The sequence below is a fragment of the Psittacula echo genome (assembly GCF_963264785.1).
Source record: "Psittacula echo genome assembly, chromosome: 4".
NCBI lineage: Eukaryota > Metazoa > Chordata > Aves > Psittaciformes > Psittacidae > Psittacula > Psittacula echo.
Genome location: NC_137738.1, coordinates 2322889 through 2343769, shown reverse-complemented (window position 1 = coordinate 2343769; position 20881 = coordinate 2322889). Strand labels below are relative to the sequence as shown.

The window sequence follows — 20881 nt, the reverse complement described above, 5'->3', positions numbered from 1 at the left end:
GAAGGTTTTGATCTGTTCCAAGGCTTGAGAAGGTGACCTCAAGCTCAGTGTGCTGCTTGCTCCTTGTGAAGCCTTGCATTAAAGTGGTTTGCTTGCCCGTGTCTGGTAGGAACAGTTACATAGTGGCTTGAGTTTACTGAAAATTAGAACTGCCATTGTAAAACAATAGGAATGGGATTTTTAGTGCCAGAAGTTTGGAACAGATTCTTCAGCTCATGAGTTGTACTTCTTTTATTAAGGGATTTTTTTCTATTTAAAACCAAACCAGTTTTCACTCTCAAAAACCAAATATTCCACTGAATGAGGAATGCTATAGATCTCCCAGCAAGCTTCATGGGGCTGGGCTTCCCATACACTGACAATAAAGAAACCACTTTGTGATCAAACCTCCCTCGTCCCCACTCTTAAATTGAGAACTGAAACAACTTCTTGTGCTCTGCCTGTCTCTCTTCCTAGGCAGATTTTAGCACTTCCAGGAATGGCCCATTACTTTGTGTTTGTCTGCTGTTTGGTGGCTTAAGAAAGCCATGGATTCATGTGTGGTTTCTAAACAGCGTGTATTACAATGTATATAGAGACAAGTTTAACAAGCCCTTAAATCATGGTGTATGTTTCTCATTGTGTGTAAATTATTCCTAAAAGAGAAGTATATGATTAAAGTGCAGTAACTTGAGCTAATTCAGCACTGGCAAGCATTGCAAACCAAGTGTAATGGAGATGCTTAAGAGGAAGAAGTGTGGGAAGATAACCTGTATATCTGGGGAGAACTGTTTAAGATTAAACTCTCCTGTTAGTTATTCATGACACCACAGGCTGGGCATTAGGTGCTTTTGGAATACTTGCCATTAACAACACACTTAGCCTTGCAATGGAGCAAGCAGTGAGTGCAACAGCACCAGGAAGTGTGGTTGGGTTTGAAGGAACTGGTTACACACTGGGTTGAGCTGCAGAAAAGAGAATCAGTTGATAGGTGTGCTGGTGGCTTGTGTTTTGAGTAGGGAGGTAGGGATTGGAGGTGGTTTTCAAACTTCCCTTACCTTTTACTGGGTAAAACCCACCCAAGTTAGCTCATCCAGAAAGACAGACTGCGAGAGATGTGTTTTATTTACCTCTTGGCCCTCAGCTTTCCCTGCCACAATAGTTTTGTCTCATCCTGGGATGAGACAGTATTTGTGTACTTCGGTTTAAAACTGCAGCTGACCTGCTGAGGAGGGTGTACACATAGAATGAGAGCAACTTATAACCCATTGTTCCAGTGATTGTTCCTGAGGCTGCTACTGCCACCACTGCTTTCTGCCATTAGGCAGATAATACTGTATTCATGTTACAAGCCAGTACACGTTAAATCTGTGCAGGTTACTCTGCACCTATCTATGGACAGTTTGTATTACCTGTAAATTGAACTTCCTCTTATGTACTCTGAAGAATAACCACTGAAGTCAACGATTTGCTTCTACTAGAGGCTAGGATTGCAGTTTGTGCCACTGCTTGGTCACTGTTTGATTTGATCCATAAAGTTTTTGGAGCTGCGTATGCCTACCCTGCTTCTGAATTGAGCTTGCTGCACTAAGTGAAAACCTGGAAGGGTCCAAAAAGAGACCTCCCTCTGAAATGCAGTCTGGATCACACGTGTGGTACAGTATGGAGCAAGAACCACAGTCTTCTGCCAGCCCTAGGTCTTATAAAATCTACACACACCACTAATCACTGAGGTTATTTTGACATGGCTAAAATGACTCTTGAAGGCATATACACGTTTAATAGCTGTATCTTTTACAAGTGTTATTCATTCTGGTGTGTCGCGGCTCTGGCAGTCATTTCGGTGCTAATGGCTCAGAACAGACTGAACACTGGGGTTTATAAATTTAATATGACATTTACTGTGGGGTTTTTCCTTCTTTTTCATATTTACACACAGTGAATAGCCAGCGAACCTGACATCATTGAGAGCTCAGGATGGTTGGTGACTGTCCATTGCATTCCACAAGTGTGGATTTATTACCATGAGTCAGAGAAGTAGAATTACCTTTTCATGAGGTTGGAGTGATTTGTCTTTCCATATAAGATGCTTCTATGGTAATGTTGGTTGTGTTACTACGGTGACCTAAAAACATTCACAGAGTGTTTTACTTAGAATTCATTTTAAAGGAAACTGGGCATTACTTTGTTCCCTTACTAATGCATATGCTTATCCATACTCAGAAATACTCTTTTAATGTCTGAATTTTAGTTCAAGAAGTAAAGCACCTCAATGGCTCTTAAATCCCCCAAAGGATTTAAGTGCCGTTAATGTCACCATAATTCTAGCTCTCTGTTGCCTAACCCTAATTTTCCATTCAGCTGGGCAGGCACAAACATCAGATGCAGAAGATGAATCCTTCACTCTGTGTGGTTCCACAGACTCATAGCCCTAGGAGTATGCTCCGAGTGGGAATTTGCCTGCCTGACCTGAGGGCTGACCATCAGGATCTAATGTGGGATTCATTCTGATCACGCACACCCTTCATAGACCATAGAATGGTTACGGTTGGAAAGGACCTTAAAGCTCATAAAATCCCAACTCCCTGCCATGGGCAAGGACACCTTCTACTAGAGCAGGTTGCTCCAAGCCCCTGTGTCCAACCTGGCCTTGAACGCTGCCAGGGATGGGGCAGCCACAGCTTCTCTGGGCACCCTGTGCCAGCGCCTCAGCACCCTCACAGGGAAGAGCTTCTGCCTTAGATCTAACCTGAACTTGCCCTCTTTCAGTTTGAACCCATCACCCCTTGTCCTATCGCTGCAGTCCCTGATGAAGAGTCCCTCTCCAGCATCCTTGTAGCCCCCTTCAGACACTGGAAGCTGCTCTGAGGTCTCCACGCAGCTTCTCTTCTCCAGGCTGAACAGCCCCAATGTTCTCAGCCTGTCTCCATACAGGAGGTGCTGCAGCCCCTGATCATCCTCGTGGCCTCCTCTGGACTTTCTCCAACAGCTCCATGTCCTTCTTATGCTGAGGACACCAGCACTGCACACAGTGCTGCAAATAGGGTCTCGCCAGAGCAGAGCAGAGAGGCAGGATCACCTCCTTTGACCTGCTGCTCACAGTGCTGGCGATGCAGCCCAGGACGAGTGGTTTTTGAGCTCAAGCACACATTGCTGGCTCATATTCAGTTTCTCATGAACCAACACCCCCAAGTCCTTCTCCGAAGGCTGCTCTGAATCACTTCTTTGCCCAACATGTAGATGTGCATGTGTCCTTCTTCTCTGATGCACTAATTGTTGTCTGTGGAAAGTATTGTTGTTAGTCTGGAATTTAAATATGTGTCATATATGCAGGAGTCATTAGGCTGAAGTTTCTAGTGGAGAGGAAGATGAGAAACCAAACCAGAGCCTGATTCACATCTATCCCCCTGCCTGTTGCCATTACCATATCCCCTTACCATTTCCTTTGCAATCGTGAATCTCTTCCATGCTTTTTTCATTGGACAGGTGCTTCTGCCACGCAAGACATGGCCTTTGGTATGCTGATGCCTGCAGCAAATGTAGGCTTGTAGCTACTCTCCCCATGTCTCTTTATCTCAGAAAACACTTGTCCTTTGAGTCAGTTCTTTCTCCAAGTGGGTTTTGTGAGGCTGGATACTCTCTTGTCTGAGATGGACACCTTTCGTTCCCAGATGCACCCTGGGAATGGGTGCCTGTAGCCTGTAAAGCTCTGGATTCAGTGACAAAGTGAAAGGAATCTGCAGTTCCTACATCAGGGTGGGAAGGTGAGGGGCTGATTGTCTGCACGTGAAGGTCTCCTCTGTGTAGGTATGTGAAGTTAAGAGCTGATGCTGCTCAGTAGTAGTAGTTTGTCTCGTTTTAGAGATGGTGCTAGAAGTAGTCATAATCTGAACTTGTGCTAGCTGCTTTTGCTGCTCTGGTTGCAGTGCCCAGGAGGACTTGAGGAGCTACAGCTGCTTCTTTGTAAAGAGCACACAGTTCTTTTAGTTTATTGTTGTTTTTTTCTCATCTATGGTTTCTGCCACAGTGACCTATTCTGGCTTAAGCAATGTTCTTATGTCCCTTATCAAATGTTTTCTATAGAATTCTTGTCTGTGCTGAAGAGGATTTGGTCACATCTTGCAAAAAAAGGCATTAGCTCTCGCACTGAATAAAATCATTGCCCATCAAAACATTCATTTTCCCAAAGCAAGTATCATTCAGACACATCTACACTATGGTTATCAGTTCTGTGCTGCCTTTGTGCTAGGTTTATTGCAGTCTGTTGCAAAGTTGTTTGAATCCTATATGGGTGGATACCTGTTCATTTGAGTTTGTGACTGTGGTTTCTTCGGTAAACGGCCCCTAAATGAGACTGTCTGAACTCATGTACAGGAGAGTAAGAATCCCACATCTGTTTGTGCATTATGTGCAGACATCTCTTAAAAGGTTCTGTTTGCCTTGCACACAGAATGGTGCAAGTTGCTGCAAATGCAGAGGACAAATGTGATGTACCATCCTATCTGGAAATACTTAGCCACAAACTAGGAGCTATTTCATCATTCATGTGTAAGATAGCAGAGTTGAACTTCTACTTGCACTCTCAACAATGGCATTTCCTGCTTTTGAATGCATATTTGTGCAATTTCATATTTGCTTTAGCTTCCTGTAGAATAGTTTCCTTTTTCTTTCAGGGAACTATTACTGTGTGCTGTAAACCAGCTTTGTAACATTCTGTTCTCTTGAGTAATGACTTCTAGAAAGATGGGAAGGGGAAGGGTCAGGCAACAGAGGGTAGGAGGATCAAAAATACTTTGAAGAAACTCGGATAAAAGTAAACCAGAGTGCTTCTTGTTGCTTTTTGCTTGATGCAGAGGAGCATGGGGTTACATGGAAGGCACATGGGTTTTTTAATGAATCTCTCCTTTCTCTTGCCATTAATTTTAAGGTTGAATCTAATATTGCTAAGCCTTCAGAACTAGCACTAATAACTGGTTTCTTTAGTCACTCTTTCTCTTCCATTGATGGTTTTGATGTCAGCAGGGCCATTTGGTGTGGCCAAACCCAACATTCAAAAGTCCTGTTTAACAAAGACCCCCCATGCACAAACAAGCAATCCGCAACATTCATTTCTAAATCATAGAATCACGGAATAGTTAGGGATGGAAAGGACCTTAAGATCATCCAGTTCCAAACCCCCTGCCATGGGCAGGGAATGTTATCAGTCTAATGCATTAAATGTATTTTCTCTTGGGTTTTGAACTGCTTATATGCAAGTAATAGTTTGAAGGCTTTCCCTACAGTCATTGAGGAATGAGGATCTTGCCCCATCATGTGTATTTCAGATCTGGGGCTTCAAGAATGTATGATAAAACCACAGGAATTAGCTACAAATGTGAGAGTTACAAGTGCTGTGTCATTCAGTTTCAATGGTTGTAATAGATTAAGACAAGGGAAAGTTCTCTCCATGCCAGCATCAGAGGGCTACATTTATCCAAGCCAGGCAAGAAAGGATCCCTGGTTTAGCCAAGGAAAGGTACCTGCACACTATTCATTAGAGGGACTATTGTACACTCAGTTTTTCCCAAGTGATTTCTCTTGTTCTGATCTCAACTCATAACCAAGTGATAGTCACTGGGTTGGGAATTTTGACTCCAGTAGCTGTTTGCATAAAGGCATCCGTGGCACACGTGCTCTTCTGTCACAGAAAAGTGTCTTCTGGGTGTCCAGGAAAACTCTGAGCTACTCTAGTTCTACGTGTGGGTAATTCTGCACATCAAATAGATCATTGGGGGTCAGGTAAACTTGCCAAATGCTATCTTTTCCCTTTACATTCCAAAGCAGCCTGTAACTCTGCTGTAACCCAGGTAACTGAAGCTGTATTTGTGTTCTTCAGGGTTTTTTTTACCTTTCAGTGTATATTTGACTCATGGACTGGGTGCACACATGCTGTCACTATTGCTGTGAAAGGCAGAAAGTGAACCAAAAAACCCCTAAGAAACAAAACCACTTAAAGCCCCAAACAGCAAACAAAAGAAACCAAAACAGGCCAAACCAACCCAAACCCACAATTAAATGTATTCCTGAGTTTGAGTGGAGTGCTGTTCATTACAAGTGGTTTCGACAATGTTACTTGGGTGTAAGAGGTAATCACATGGTGATAAAATTCACCTTTTGGTTCCATAGCTTCCTAGTGACTCAGCACAGCTTTGAACAAGTCTTGTGAAGATCCACACAGAGTCAGTCTTCAAAGATAAGGGGGTTTATTTTGCTTGGGATGAAAGAATGGCACTGTAATAGCTTTTTAACTGGAATGAGTCATAGGGTGGTTTGCATGTTTGATTTCTCCATCAGAAAGACAGGGATAACAACTGATACCTTCCTTTCTAAGCATTTTGAAAAGGAAAGGCATCATGATACTATTCTTCTCAATGATAAAGTAGTACAGTATTAATAATTACCTAAAAAATAGCTTTTTTCTGAGGGTTGAAGTCACACAGCATGGAAGGGATTAAAATCTGGCAATTAGATGTGTACCTCTTTGAGACTTCTTAATGCCACAGAAAAGCTTGGAGTAGCCAACAGACTCTGAGTTCCAAATGTGAATGAGGATGATGAAGACCCTGCTAGAGGGATCATTCAGGAGGTAGAACTAAAGGCAAAAGAAGTCTGTCAGAGGCAAGCTGAGGGAATAGAGTAGCTAAAGGAACTGAAATAAATGATAAATCATCCTTCAGGCAGATTGGTAATGATCAACCCCTTAGAGACTGTAGTGGCAGCTGGTGTTCAGGGTACAAAGGGAACACTTGAAGAGCTGAGAAGCTGAAGGAAGAGGTCATTCCTCAGCCAGAATCCTCTTCAGGATGGGGCAAAAGCAAGTAAACCAGCAGAGAATGATAGAATGGTTTGGGTTGGAAAGAACCCAAGATCGTCCAGTTCCAATCCCCTGCCATCCCCACGCCTCACCCTAGATCGTGTCACCGAAGGCTTTGTCCAACCTGGCCTGGAACACTGCCCGATTGAGTTTTCACCAGAAAGATCGAACAAATCTGAAGAGAAAATTGTTGAAATACTAAAAATAATGTGCAACTCTCTCACTGTCACTTTGACTTGATCTTCTTTGGTATTTGGGGACTGAAGCGTGGCAAACGTGTCACCAACCTTTATAAAAGATGCTGGGAGAATCCAAGGAACTATAGGCCTGTAACCTGTCAGGCAAGTTAATGGGAAGAAAGATCAAGTAGGTATCTAGATAAATACAGCCTCATTGAAGAGAGTCAGTGTGGCTTTTGTAAAATGAAATTCAGGCTTACAGACACATCTGGGGCTCTCTTAGAGGGTTTACAGATGTATGGATCAGGGAGATTCACTTCTAAAGCCATTTCAGTACCTTCCCCCACCAAAGATTATGTTTGAAGAAAACGAATAGCTGTGAATGGAGAAAATGCATAAGCATGCATAAAGACTTGATTAAAAGGTAGAAAAGAGGGAGGAGTAAAGGATGAACAGTCTTAGTGGGGGCAGGTCATCCAGTGGAGTTACACAGGTACCTGTACTGGGACCTGCACAGATCAGCATCTTCACAAATGATCTGGTAAGAGGGTGAAGAGTGTAGTCAGAAAGTTGTGATGGCACAAAATTACTCCAGACAGGAAGGAGAAGGGCAATTTCAGAAGATTTGCATTAGGATTCTCTATGTACAGTTTGGAAATTAAAATGGCAGAAAATAAACAGAAGGTAATGCATAGTGATACTGGTGCCATACATGGAATGTTGGGCTTGGGTTTATTGTTACCATTCAAGAGGGAGATCGGGGGGTTATGATGGATAGTTTGTGTTGTGTCAAGCTTAATGCTGGGTAGTCACCAAAAGTGCAAACCTGATTTCTGTAGTTAGTAGGAAAGGGACAGTGAGCATCAGGATCCCACTGTATTAACCCATGGCTTGACAACACGGCTTGGCATCCTGATCTAGTTGAAGATGTCCCTGCTCATTGCAAGGGAGTTGGACTAGATGAGCTTTAAAGGTCCCTTCCAACCCAAGCTATTCTGTGATTCTACAACACCTTGAATACTGTGTATAAAATTATGGTCCCTTAACCTTAAACTTCTGGAATAGCCAAATTTTTCCCAGAAAAAAATGGGTAATTGGAGTGATCAGGGGTGTAAAATGGCTATGAGAAAAGACACAGTGATTGGATAGGCTGTGACTCTTTATCCTGAAAAAGAAACAGTACAGCAAAGTATAGAGTCGTGTGGCATAGAGAGAGCAGATAGATGTTCACTCAATTCAAGAATGAAGGGCTGTCAAGTAGAGTTATAAGGAACAGGATCAATAGCAAACTGTTTTCTTCTTTTAAATGATGATAGCCCTATGGAACTTGCCACCAAAAGTTACTGCAGATGCTGGTCAAATACTTGAGAGAAAGTTCTATGGAAAGCTACTACCTAAAGGAATCATGTCAAGCTTGTGACTCACAAGCTGAAAATAGTCAGAGTGTGCGAAAGCCCCCAGAGGGGGCTTATATGCTTACTTGCCCTGTTCTTGTTCTTCCTTGGACAGCTGCTTTTGATCACTGCTGTAGGAAGAGAACTGGGCTGGGTGGACCTTTGGTCTGCATGGAGGACCCATTTAGTTGGGAATGCAGGCAGCTACGTGACATATGCTAACCTGAGGAACTCAACGATACCCAAGCTGGCTTTAAATGAGCTACCTCAGATGCCAGTAGCAGCCTGTCCTCTGCCTGCACGGAGAGCTCATCCTCTCAGTGACATCAATTAGCCTGTGCTGAGTTTCTTGCTGTCATCACTGGGGTGTACTAGTGCTAAGTTAGCTTATATATAAGTATTGCTGTGCTACACTACTATTTGCTGTGTGGGCATAACCACTAAGTGGGCATGATGGTGCACTCATAACTTCAGGGGGAATCTACAAATAGGAAGTTGCTAAATACACAAAAGAAGAAATAAAGCATTCCAGCTTCTTGTTTCCATTTTCTATTTATTTATTTCCAAGGTCTAACAATTTCTCTGAGTGTCAGCTCTACTACACTCAACTTGGGGTCTAAAAATCATTCGGGTGATTTGTTTTATGGGGTTTTATTTGGGGCTTTCCTGGTTTGTGCATCATTGTCAGCAATAGTAAAGATATGCAACCAGAACTGATGCTGTACCAAGAATAGACTCCAGTGTATTCTCTTTTAACTGGGGTGGCTTTGAAGATCTAATAGCATTCAAAATTAGTAAATTGCTATTTTTATCACTAAAGTCAGCAGTTCTGACTCAGTGTCCAACAACAAAATGGCCTTTAAATAACAGGATTTAAGATAGTGACAATATTTTTTTAAACTACATATGAAAAAGTAATTGTGTATCAGAGAAATGAAAATATTGGTGTCATTTTAAAGTAATGAAGAACGTTACTAAGTACTAATGCAAATGAGTATTTGATTGCACTCTTTAATCATGTGATTCTCAGGGTTTCCAGTTGGGGGCACTGGGCAAACATAGAAACATGGCAATGCCAGCGTGAGTTAGAGTGGTACCTAGCCTAATGTTCTGCTGAAGGGCGTGAGGGGGATCACATAAGAGTGGATGTGAGATACAGTTGTCATTCTGGATTTAGGAATGTTTTTAAGGTGAAGAAGATGTAGTTTTCAAATCCCTTTTGCTGTTAACCAGAACAACTGTACAGTTTTACTTTCATTACTCATAAATCATCCAGTTTCTTTGCAAAACTAAGAATCAGTGCTTTCAAAAACATTCGCTTAATCGATACCTTCAAATTCTAATGGGCCTAGGTAGCAAAGTTGTTGTAATTGAAATTTGTTACCATTAGTTTCATTAAATGTTTCCAGCCTAGCACAAATAATTGGCTCTATCTATCTTCAGTAAGTGCTATGTATTCATTTACATCAAGGGAAGAGCTAGAAAAAATAGATGATGCTCCTTATCAATGTACACTGTAAAGCCCAGTATGCTTTAAAGTACGTACGGATTTAGCATTTAAAATGACCTAAGGAGGAGATATGGCATACTATTCTTTTTTTTTTTTTTTTTTTCAAGGAATATCAATTATGATGTTAGGAATACGCTATAAGAGGCCAGCGGTGGTTTCATGGTTTCAACTCATGCGATGTAGAGAAAATATTATAAGAGATCAGCTCATAAAATCAAAGCCCTGACTTTGTTGCTAAGGTTTTCTAAAAGAGGCCAGGCAGATGATTTATACATTTACCAGTTTAGAAGTGAATCAAGTGTTCAAAAGTAAAGCTTGACAGCAGCTGAAGGAGAACGCATGAAAGGGTGAATATACGTATGGGGACTACACATCTGTAATTGGATGTACCGAGAAGGAAACTAAGCATTTAACATTGCCAAGCTCATAGTAGCCTAGATCTTCCTTCCAGCTGGTATTTTTAACTGGATTTTGCAATAGTGCAATGGATTTCCTGGTCCCTGGAGCTCCTGGCCTTCTATCTGACCTCTGTGTTACAAGTTAGGACTGCTTGCAAAGGATTGAAGCCAAAAGTTTTTGTCCACATCACTGGCTGTGAAAACACAGGGACTTCTGTCTGGGTGTAGATACTTAGGTTTGGAAAGGCACGATAGAACATTTTGTCCATCTTTCCTCATGTTTCTCCACACACTCAGAGAGGAAAAACCAAAGCCTTAATCATGCTATACTTCTCTAGTATCTCCCATGTAACCATACAAAGCAGTCTACAAATATTGAAGCTTCATGGCAGCAAAGCCATTAAACCTAGTGGGTAATCAGAAGGGTGGAATAACTATTAGCATGCTGGCTGTAAGTTTAGGGAAGGCTCAGGAGGTCTGCGTTCCAGTCCTTTAAGCCCTAAGCCACAAACAAGAAATTAGCCAGGAATTCATGATCAACCTTTGTAATAACAAAACTTGTTTTATACCTTCCTTTAAACCCATAAAATATGTTTGCTTTTTAATATCCTGGTGCTCATGGACCTTAAAACTTAGAATGAATTAAATGACACATGAATAAATATATATTAATTCTTTTTTATTAAAGTATCAAAACAAACTTGAGAATAGAAAACAAACTGCTTTTAATGCATTTTAAGGTTTGTCCTGCATAAAGTATACTCTTAGAAAACTCATGCAACATACTGTTCCTGTCTAGTTATTTAAACACACTTTTCCTGGGCACAAAGGAACTTGAGTACCATCATTTCTAGAGCAGCGTGCAGGAGCACACATGCACACACACATACAAAAGCAGTAGAAAGCAGCTCTGACTGCACATACAAAGAAACAAAAATAGATTATCTTCTGACAACTATAGTGCTACCATATTAACATTTGGGATGCTAAGTAAATAACATCAAGCAACAAAAGCATGACGCCTGCGTCACTAGTGATATGGTTAAAAGCAACCATACAAATTCCCTAAGGGAGACACGTGAATTCTGTCATTATACTCTAGTCTCTGTGATAACACTTTATAACAGTACAGGAGGCAAAGAGTTTTGTCTGCTGGTATTTGCCCGAAAGGCAAAGCCAAGGCATACAATACTGTGATGGTGCCTTGGTTTTGTATTTCCACATTACAGAAGCCAAATACCAATGAACATTGACAAGTTTACTGTAACACGCTTCATGTGTATCTGTTGTCTGATAAACAGCTGGCCCAACTCCCTGAGCAACTTGCTCTCTAAGCCAGAGAAGTTGCAGCAGAGGCTCCAACCTCTGCTTACAGGATGTGAATAAAACTCTCATTGAAGTCAAAGGAAGCTCCTTCCAACATACAGAAAGATAATGGATTTTCAGGACAGAATCAGACCTAGCATGTCATCTTTAATACATTAACTTTTCAGATACACGAAGTACATATGTTTAAAATGCAATATAGGACATTACAATATATCCAGATCTTAGGAAAATGTACTAAGAAGTTCTGTTGCAGAATATAATGATCACATAAGGATCAGGTATGATATCCGATAGACTCAACCAGGACTTGCAGGGTAAAAAGCTTACGGCCAAGGTATCTTTAAGCTTAGCCTTTAGAACAAAACCACAGTTTTGACACTGCATAACTGGTGTAAAATATTATGTACTGTAAGCTCCATTCTTATAGTCTGCTTTGCTTAAATGGTGCCATTGCACAGCCAGACACCACTGATGGAGGTACAGAACTTTGGAAAGCATAATGTCTGCACCCAGTGGTTCAAGATACTTAGTGCCTCATCTGTAGAAAAGAGGAACGGTATGTGTTTTCAATAGCTGTGTCTCAACTACAACTGGTGAAGTTTAGGAATATATAATATTAAACACCAAGAGCCAAAAGCAAAAAGACAGCACAACACTTGTGGTTTCGGTTTTCTCTTGCTCACAGTATTTATTAACTCTACCCATTATGATAGTGATAAATAAGGACAATATTTTCTTTTACAAAAAATTGTAAGGATATATTTTAGAGGATTAAACAATCTCAGAATTTCACAGAAACATCAGAATTCAAACACTCGTAGCTCCAACTGTTTTGTCCAGCAGCTCTTCTACCAGTTCAAACATCCAAGGTTAGTATTTGATTAAGAAACAAAACCAGTTATTCACTACATCAAAACTCTTTCCTCCTTTAGGTTCTAAGTAACACTTTTGATTGACTGTAGTTGCCACCCAGATACAAAATAAAAGTAGCTACAATCAATTTTTCCCTCTGAATCATCTGGCAGAAGGAAGTAATCCTGACCAGGATGGAAAAAGCTTTCTCAAGCTCTTAGGCTTATAAGCCTATCTCGTAAACAGACCCACTGAAGTCCATGGAACCTCTTCTGTGAGTGAGGGTTAATAGCATGAATTAAGGCTTGCAGGATTTGATCCTACATTATCTTATATTTTCAACTCTTCATTATTCATGAGCCTGGGATTCAGTCCTGCAGTTCTTTATTCAGGCAAAATCTGTATCAATATCCCTCCACAGTTAGTTTTGTCTTTCCTGTGGGTCCAATTCACCAAGTGGTGGGACAAGCTGCTCTTCAGCAATTCAAGTTAAAACTGTAGCCCCCAAAGGATAGCAGGTGGGGTTCTAGCTCCTAAAGGACAAGGTATGGGCATTTTGAAAGGAACATATTTGTCACACCCACGAGGTTCTTCAGATTCAGTCTTTGAGATGAGTCACAGAAAAAACCCACACAAGTGTTGTGAAAAAGAAATTACAAAGTTTAGTTGGAACTAAAAGCTTTTTTTGTGTGTGTGTATGTGTGTTAGGTTAGAATGCAACATTACGTATCAGTACATGAAACCATCCTCCTGGAAACTTGGAAACTGAAAATACTCTCAGTCCGCCTTCCTTACTAGCAACAAGGAGGAATAGTGTCCATCCAGCACAGCTGTCTGTACCATGTGCATCTTCGGAAGTCATAGTGTTCTAGCACAAACGCTGTGAGTGCAGATACTGTATACTAGCAGAGAGCTAAAACTTCTGAAGCTGTTGTCTGTAGCTCCTAGGAACAGCGAGTATGTCAGGTGCAAAACCTATATTTGAGGCAGAAGACTCTTCAATTTGATTGAGACCAGATCTTCCAAGGGGAAGAATCGCTGTCAAGCCAAAATGATTCTTTCCGCTTAAAGCCATCTGCCCTTCCTAAAGGCTCTTGACTAATAGAATCCTACACGTTACGTCAGATCCTCCATGGATTCTGGTAGCTGTTAAAAACCACTATAAATATTTCCATATTTGCCGTGTCACTTAACCTTGTAATGTGCCTTCTTTGATGTGTTGAATAAAAAGATTCCTTTCATCTTCAGGTGTCCTTCCGTTTTGTGCCCGGACTATACAAGTGGGCCTGTGAAGATTTAACATGTATATCAAATGCTGCTTCTCATTCTTTAGCTCTTCAATTTGGGCTTTTAATTCTGCATTGATAGTTTCCAGCTTTTCTGATTCCTAGTCACAAAGGACAGACACAACTATTAGACCGAGTAGTTCAAATAGTTAATTGCAATGTTTATCTCATAGCTGATCTCCTAGTTGCAGTCTTTTATTGGTGGGAAGGCATATGGCTGACAGAAAGAAACTGCACATTCTTAGCATCCTATAATTATTATATGTTCCCTAGTCAATAGCAGTCTAAGAAACAGATTGGCAGCTACCTCTTCTGGCCTTTAGAGAAGTTGAAAAGCTAAATTCAGATTTGTATTCACTTACAATGGCAGATATACAAAGCATTATTATTCTGCCACGTTATTCTGTGATTTTTTGGTTCAAAAAGCGTCCCCAAGTTATCTACACTTATTAACTCTCTAGAACATCATGTCATGTATCTGTAAAACCATGCTAAGCTAACAAAGTAAGGACACAACCTTTTTTCCCCTACTCCTAGATATAGGAATAAGGACAGGCCTACTGCTGTTGTAATAGAGCTACATATCACAGCAGAGCAGGTCAAGACACAACTGGGGTCTTAGGACGGAGAATTTAGGGGTAAGCTATTATGCTTCTCATTCCATAAAGAAGTTAGAAATTACTTGTTGGTATTTGTATGCTTTGGGTCTCCACAATGAATCTTATATGAAATGATATTTTACTACTTCCTGTGGTCAGTGTACACTTTCAAGCTAATATTATTCCCGTAGACAAGATTGGTCACTGAAACAGTAATCTCTTCACTCCTACCATGCTTTCATTTTATCCCAGTTTTAACCAGGTTTGGTTTTAATATATAGCATGTTCATTTTTCTTAATGAATACCTTGAAGGGTTTACAGAGTGTTGGCTAACATCCTTCTCTGTTTCCTACTATGACAGTACCCCATGCTATCTGTTTGGATCCTGGCAGGACTGCAGACTAAGAACGACTCAAGCCAGTCACTTACTTTCTGCAAACATTCTGTTTTCTCCTTCTTTTTGTTTCGACACTTTGCAGCAGCAATTTTGTTCCTCTCTCTTCTTCTCTTTTTTCTTTCATCCTCTTCAGGAGAAAACTATCCCATAAAAACAGATATGACACTTTATGGATTGTGTGTAAGTACATGACTTGTATTTTGATAACTTTCATGCTTTTAAAAGCAACGTGGACAGTGTTGTCAGTGCTCACATCATGAGTTATACAAGAATGTGATTCTGACCTTGTTTGCCGTACAGTAAAATGGCAGTGACTTCATTAGAATTCAATTAGAAATCAATAAAAACCTGAGTGGAGTCTGGATGGATGTGATCCATGTGATGGCTCCTTTTAAATCAGTGATGCTCAGAAACCTTGCTGAGTGTCTCCCCAGGCTGACTCCCACACCTCCACCTCTCCTTCATAACCCAAGGACTAAAAGGAGTGAGGGGCAGAGTGGAGCATGTGTCATGAATGAGGCAGCAAGAAGGCAGCGAACTAAGGGCAGCAGTAAAAAGGGGTATTACACACCTTCAAGCTTCAGTTTATTTCCTGTGGAGGCTGAGACAAAGGTGTAGATATTTCCTTAACCTATTTTTCCACTTTACAAGAGAAGTGTTTTCCACAGAGACTATTATCTTATAGTAAAAACTTATCATGGACACAGCATGGCTGTGCCTATTTTAGTCTAGCCCACAAGGGTCCTACTGGACAGTCCTCAGTGAACCGAAACTTTAGCTGTGATTTATTTCAAGTTCAGCTGCAAGTAAGCAGGGAAACTGGGTTAGTACCTCCTCTTATCACTGTAAAACATTGCCCTTAGTCCATAATCAGAAATAAAATACCCGACTATAGACCTCAATGGAAATGAGAAATATCAGAGGGCTTCCCAGAACCACATGACAGAAAGCCAAGGAGCCAGCTTAAAAGAATGAAGTACGGTGGGGAGAGGGTTGTGTGTAGTTGACCATAGTTACTGGTCTTGTAGTGAAACATTATTAGAGAGTTAATCATTCCCACTGAAATGCTATTTAAAGAGCCATACCTCTGTTTTCATGATTGATGTTTCAACTGGCCTTTCAGAAACTGTCACTGTGTCCAATGTAGAAGACATCCTGTGGGACTGACGCTTATTCTGAATGGTGAACCTCAGTTCCTCTTTCACCAGTGGGGTTAAATTTGTGAAATCATCAAACCCCAGTGACCCTGCGGGGGACAAAGTGGGAACAGTTGCGGAGGCGCTGACTTCTAATGCAGATACCTGGCCTGAGTGTTGGACCATCATTTTGCTGAAAAGTAAAAAGAGAGAGAATAATCTTTCAACCACTTTAGAAAGGCAAAAATAATTCATACCATGAGTAATACCTCATTGCTTGAATCACTTCAGTCCCAAGTCCCTGTCTACCCTAATCTCTTGCTAGAAACAAGCAGTTAAGAATTTGGTCCCCAGTAAAAACTTCTATTTTGCATTAACTTAGAGTTAGTGTTTAAAAATCGTAATAGTATTAGCACATCACGTAATTTCTAGGTCCTTCTGAAACTTAATACTGAAAAAAATAGTGTGTATGTATACATATATAAGTAGTATGTTTGTATGTATACTGTGAGGTTTTAAATTGGTAATACGGCAAATGAGAATCAAGTGAAGAGGAAGAGAATAAGGAACAAAAATCAGAAAGCAAGGAAATACTTGTAATATTATAATTATAATAATTACTAGCACAGAAAGAGCTTAAGAGTATCTCCATCCTTGGAACTATATCACCACAGGTTCTGGCTTGAAATGGACAGAGCACACCTTGATCTCAGTTACATTTGGGCAAAGCTCAGCAAGTTCTACTGGAAGCTGAAATCTGCTAACCAAGACAGGATCTGTCACAAAATCATTGTGCTTAGTTTTACCCAGAGCTGTAGATCTGCTTATAAACTCCTGAAAAATGGTTACTAGTAAGAGCTGGCACAAAGGTGAAGTCTATACATGCTCAGGGGCTTCAAAGCACAGGCTGAGCTGGAGGGGTTGAGTCATGAAGAACGTGAAGCCGTTTCTTTCATTCCTTTGCTCTTGTCAAACCTGAAACCACCCTCATGTACCCCCAGCAAGAGGTCTGAAATGCTTAAATATGCATGGCCAGATCTTCTGCTCGTATGAAGGAGCGTGACTGGAGAGCCTTCAGGGAAATTATGCAAATGGACACCTGCAAAGGAACCGAATTTCTTGTAGTTTTCCTAAGAAAGTGAACCTACTCAACAGTGCTTCCCTCTTTTTAGCCATTCTTAGTAAGTTCTTAGCAAGTTTTGGAGGGAGAGAGACCCCTGTGTGCTTTGTGAAAAGAGGTGACCCCACTGAGACAGAAAGAGGCAAAACTCAGTAGTCAGCCATCCAAACGCCATGGGCAACTTAGCAAGGCAGCTCTGTGTGGCACAGACCATCTCTCACCCAGAAAAGGGAGAGATCTGAGGTCTGGAAGGAAGCTGAGCACTTTTTGTTGGTGGCCCAAGGGACAAAAGGTGCAAATCCATACGGAAGAAGATGGTGTTACTTCCCTTATTTATAAAGTGCCTTGTGTTAGATTGGATTTTACATCAGGTTTCCAGCTTTCTTTGGTGTTTAGGTTTGGGGGTTTTGGGGTGGTTTTTTTTTAAGAGCTGTATGGGTAATTACAGTATGTGTTATCTACTCTTAATTAGAACTGCAACGATTATAGCCAAGTCAATTGTAATTAACTTAGTGCAGGTAAGCAAGGAGTTGCCTCAGGGTAGCAGTGTGGGTAAGTTAAACTTCCACGTGGTCAACCCTGATTTGCACAGTTCCCTGTACGCTACTTCTGTAACCCAGCAAGGGATGTTTGGGGTCATGTGCCTTGACAAGAAGATAGATTTTGCTCAGAGATATCTAAAAATACACTGTAAATCCACACTAGTGCAATTGAGAATAGAATCTGGTTCATCACTAAGAGGGGTAAATGTGAAAATCTGAGGACAGTTGGAATTACCATTTGGTAGCCACTGGGTCTTCCTCACCCAGTCACCATGAACTGAACATTTCCCAGAGTCAGGAGGTAAAATCCTGAGCACACTGAAATCAAGAGGACTTTTTCTGTTGACCTCAATGGGGCTGGGGTTTCACCCGTGGTTATTAAAGATGAGGAAATTATTTGGAACAATTTGTTATTCAGAAAGACCTTGGGAAATTTATGTAATTCTCTTGAGAAAACCCCTGCTCATGAGTCACATTTAAAGTACTGATACGGTTTAATCCTATAATCTCAGAAAGCTAACAGTTACTCTTTTCCAACAAGTCAGAAATGGCCCTATAATTTCCAGCTGAAGTCCTCTCAGCATTATCTACCATTTAGCAGCATTCAACTGTTCAACTCATTTAAAAAGGGTAATTCCAGATGACACCAAACCCCTCATTGCTAGCAGAAACTTCAGCTACGTTCACCAAATCAGTCTCTGGCTGCCGGTGATGGCTTCATCCAACAAAGAGAATTGTGTATAAATCAACCCAGGAGTCTTTAATTAATGGTTAAACTGTTTGTCCAGCCTACAAAAGAATTCATTGGGCTAATAATTTTCAAGCTCTGGTGGTTTATTCAATTACCTTTCAGTTTGGGTGAACTTTGAGTTAAGGTCAGCCATAGCACTAGAGGAAACCAGGAGCTTTTGTGCCTGTATGTTTGTTCACTGTGGATTTCTACTAGTTAGTATTAGTGTACCATGAACACCACAAAAACCCTGCTCTAATGCCTTCCCATCTGCCTTTCACTAGTATAGGAAAGAAAAAGGAGTAGTAGGTGCCCATGGCGAGAGGAAGGTGTCCTTGACCATAGAAACGTGCTGTTCTCCTGCCTGGACAGCTCACTGACCTTCCAGACACTCTGAAAGGCATCTCCTATTTACTCAGACTTTAGGGAAGGCCTACAAGGGGGCTGAGGCTTGTGTAAGGGTTCCTGCTGTGAGCAGAGGACCGTTTAGCAGAGCTCTTTGCCACTGGTTTGTGTTCCTGGGGCTCTTCCTTGGGCCAGGGCTTCTGGAGAGGGTCGGCTTCCAATTTACCACTCGGATTGTTAGGAGCCAGTGTGATACAAATAATCAGCCCTGTGTCAAAGCTATTCAGTAAGCTGAATGGATTCCCTATTCATAACAATAAAGTAGATGTTTGCCAATTTTTTGAGGAACAAATCTGCTTTTAGAAGTGTTTTACAAGAAGGAAAACTAGATTTTGCCATTTTAAGAACTGCAGCAAGTTGCCCTTCCTTTTTCCCAATTTTTGTACAAATGGTAGCTCTGTCTATAAGCTATCAAGGGCACTGTCTCATCTTTCATGGGTTTGTAAAGGCTGGGGGAACAGTAGGAATAAGAATAGCAAGCCTTAAAGTGCAATTACATCTGGGCCTGCCTGATATGACCTCTGTTTACTTGGTCAGACCATGCACATGGACCTGGGCTCAAGGCTGTTTCAGGGACTTCTGAAGTTACTGCTGCTGGAGGTGCTGAACATTTCACAGTGCTGCACCGTAAAGGCACAGCTTGTCCCCAGGGTGACTTAATGCTTCCTTACTTTATCCTCAGTTTGGGAATTCTCAAAAAATAACAGCTTTGTTAATAATGATGCCCTCCCAATTCAGGTAGATTCAAACAACTTGATTCATTTGCTCTCCCCCTACTTACTGTTTGTTCTTTTCCTGATTCTTGCCATCTGCAGTTAACTCTCAGATCTCATCTGCCTGTATGTTAATGTCAGGATTTTCTTCCTAGCTGTGCGTTTCTATTATTTAAGGATATTCTTGTTTAATATTTACTTTCAGTCTTTTCTGTTTGCTTAACTGCAAAGCCTGACTTTGAGGCATTAAGTGCATAGCCTGACTATGTCTCCTGGTTTTATTTCTTCATATGAATTCCTTCTCCTCTCGTGCTGATGCAGTAAACCCCCATAACCATTGAGGTTAATCTTAACCAGCATTAAGAGCAATTACAGTTCACAACCTCTGTGCACGCTGGTTGACCCTAAGCTTTCTGACATCCCACATCATTCCCGAACCCCATAACAGCTTCTCAAATGCTGTTACGAGAGGGAAAATTGATTTCCAACGGGAATCTCGTTCTCTGAAACAAGTTTGTTGTTGTGTCACGGCTGACTTGATTAGGCAACAGTTTAGCAACTGATCTACATGTCAAGACGCGGGGACAGAAACGAAAGCGCCTATCCCCGGCTCACAGCGAGAGCTCTCGCTCGGGTTCGGCGTGTGAGAGATCGCGGTACCAGCGGCGGTGCTGGGTTTCCCATCGCCCGGCCAGCCCCGGACCCTGCGGGTGGCGGTGCCTCCTCCGCCCGTGGGGCCGCGCCGCGCTCCGGCATCCCCGAAGCTCCGGGCGCCGGTCCCTGTCCCGTCCCGTCCCTCCGCCGAGGCTGCCACCGCGCGGTGCCGAGAGGCGCTGCCGGCCTCGGAGAGCCGGGGCTCGGCGGGCTCCCTCCCGGCGACCACATCTGGGTCGGGCGGGGGAAGGGGGTGAGCGCCGGAACGGGGCCGGGGGCTCGGACCGGGCTTCGCGGTGGCGGCGAAACTTTTCCTCCCCGCCGCGGGACAGGCGCCAGCGGGGCTCGGCGGCTCCGCTCCCACCTACCTCGCTCGCGGTGCCACGGCGTTCCCTGCCTGAGAGAAGGGGCTCCGTACCCGCCCGGCAGCGCCGCCGTCCCGGCGGCCGTCCGCTCCCCGCTGCTGCCTCCTCCGGGAGAGCAGCTCCCGCCGCTCGCCGCTCCTGTGCCTCTCGCCTCGGTTGCATCACCCCCCTTATATAGCCGAGCGGCCAGAGCTGGTATTTACTCTGGCGGCGAGTCCCGGGCTGATGTCATGCTATTAATAGCCTCCCCGAAAGAGAGGGCGGAGAGAAGCCGAGCCCGGGGCGGTGATGCAAGGCTTCCCCGCCGGCACGGCACGGCGAGGCACGGCTCGGCTCGGTTCGCGCTGAGCTGAGCCGAACCGAGCCGGGCAGCATCCATCGGCACCCGTTCTCTCTCCCTGCTTCTTTTCCCTTCTTCTCCTTTCCCTCCCCCCTTTTT

General features: G+C 42.5%; 1 protein-coding gene across 1 annotated transcript; it reads right to left on the bottom strand.

The window, feature by feature from the left end:
* Positions 1 to 13373: 13373 nt before the first annotated feature.
* On the bottom strand, positions 13374 to 16102 carry ATF3 (activating transcription factor 3; the record flags this gene model as incomplete). Its single annotated transcript, XM_080616940.1, has 3 exons — positions 13374 to 13881; positions 14810 to 14917; positions 15863 to 16102. 3 exons carry the CDS (start codon positions 16100 to 16102, stop codon positions 13684 to 13686), a joined length of 546 nt encoding a protein of 181 aa, XP_080473066.1. The 3' UTR covers positions 13374 to 13683.
* Between the last annotated feature and the right edge of the window lie 4779 nt (positions 16103 to 20881).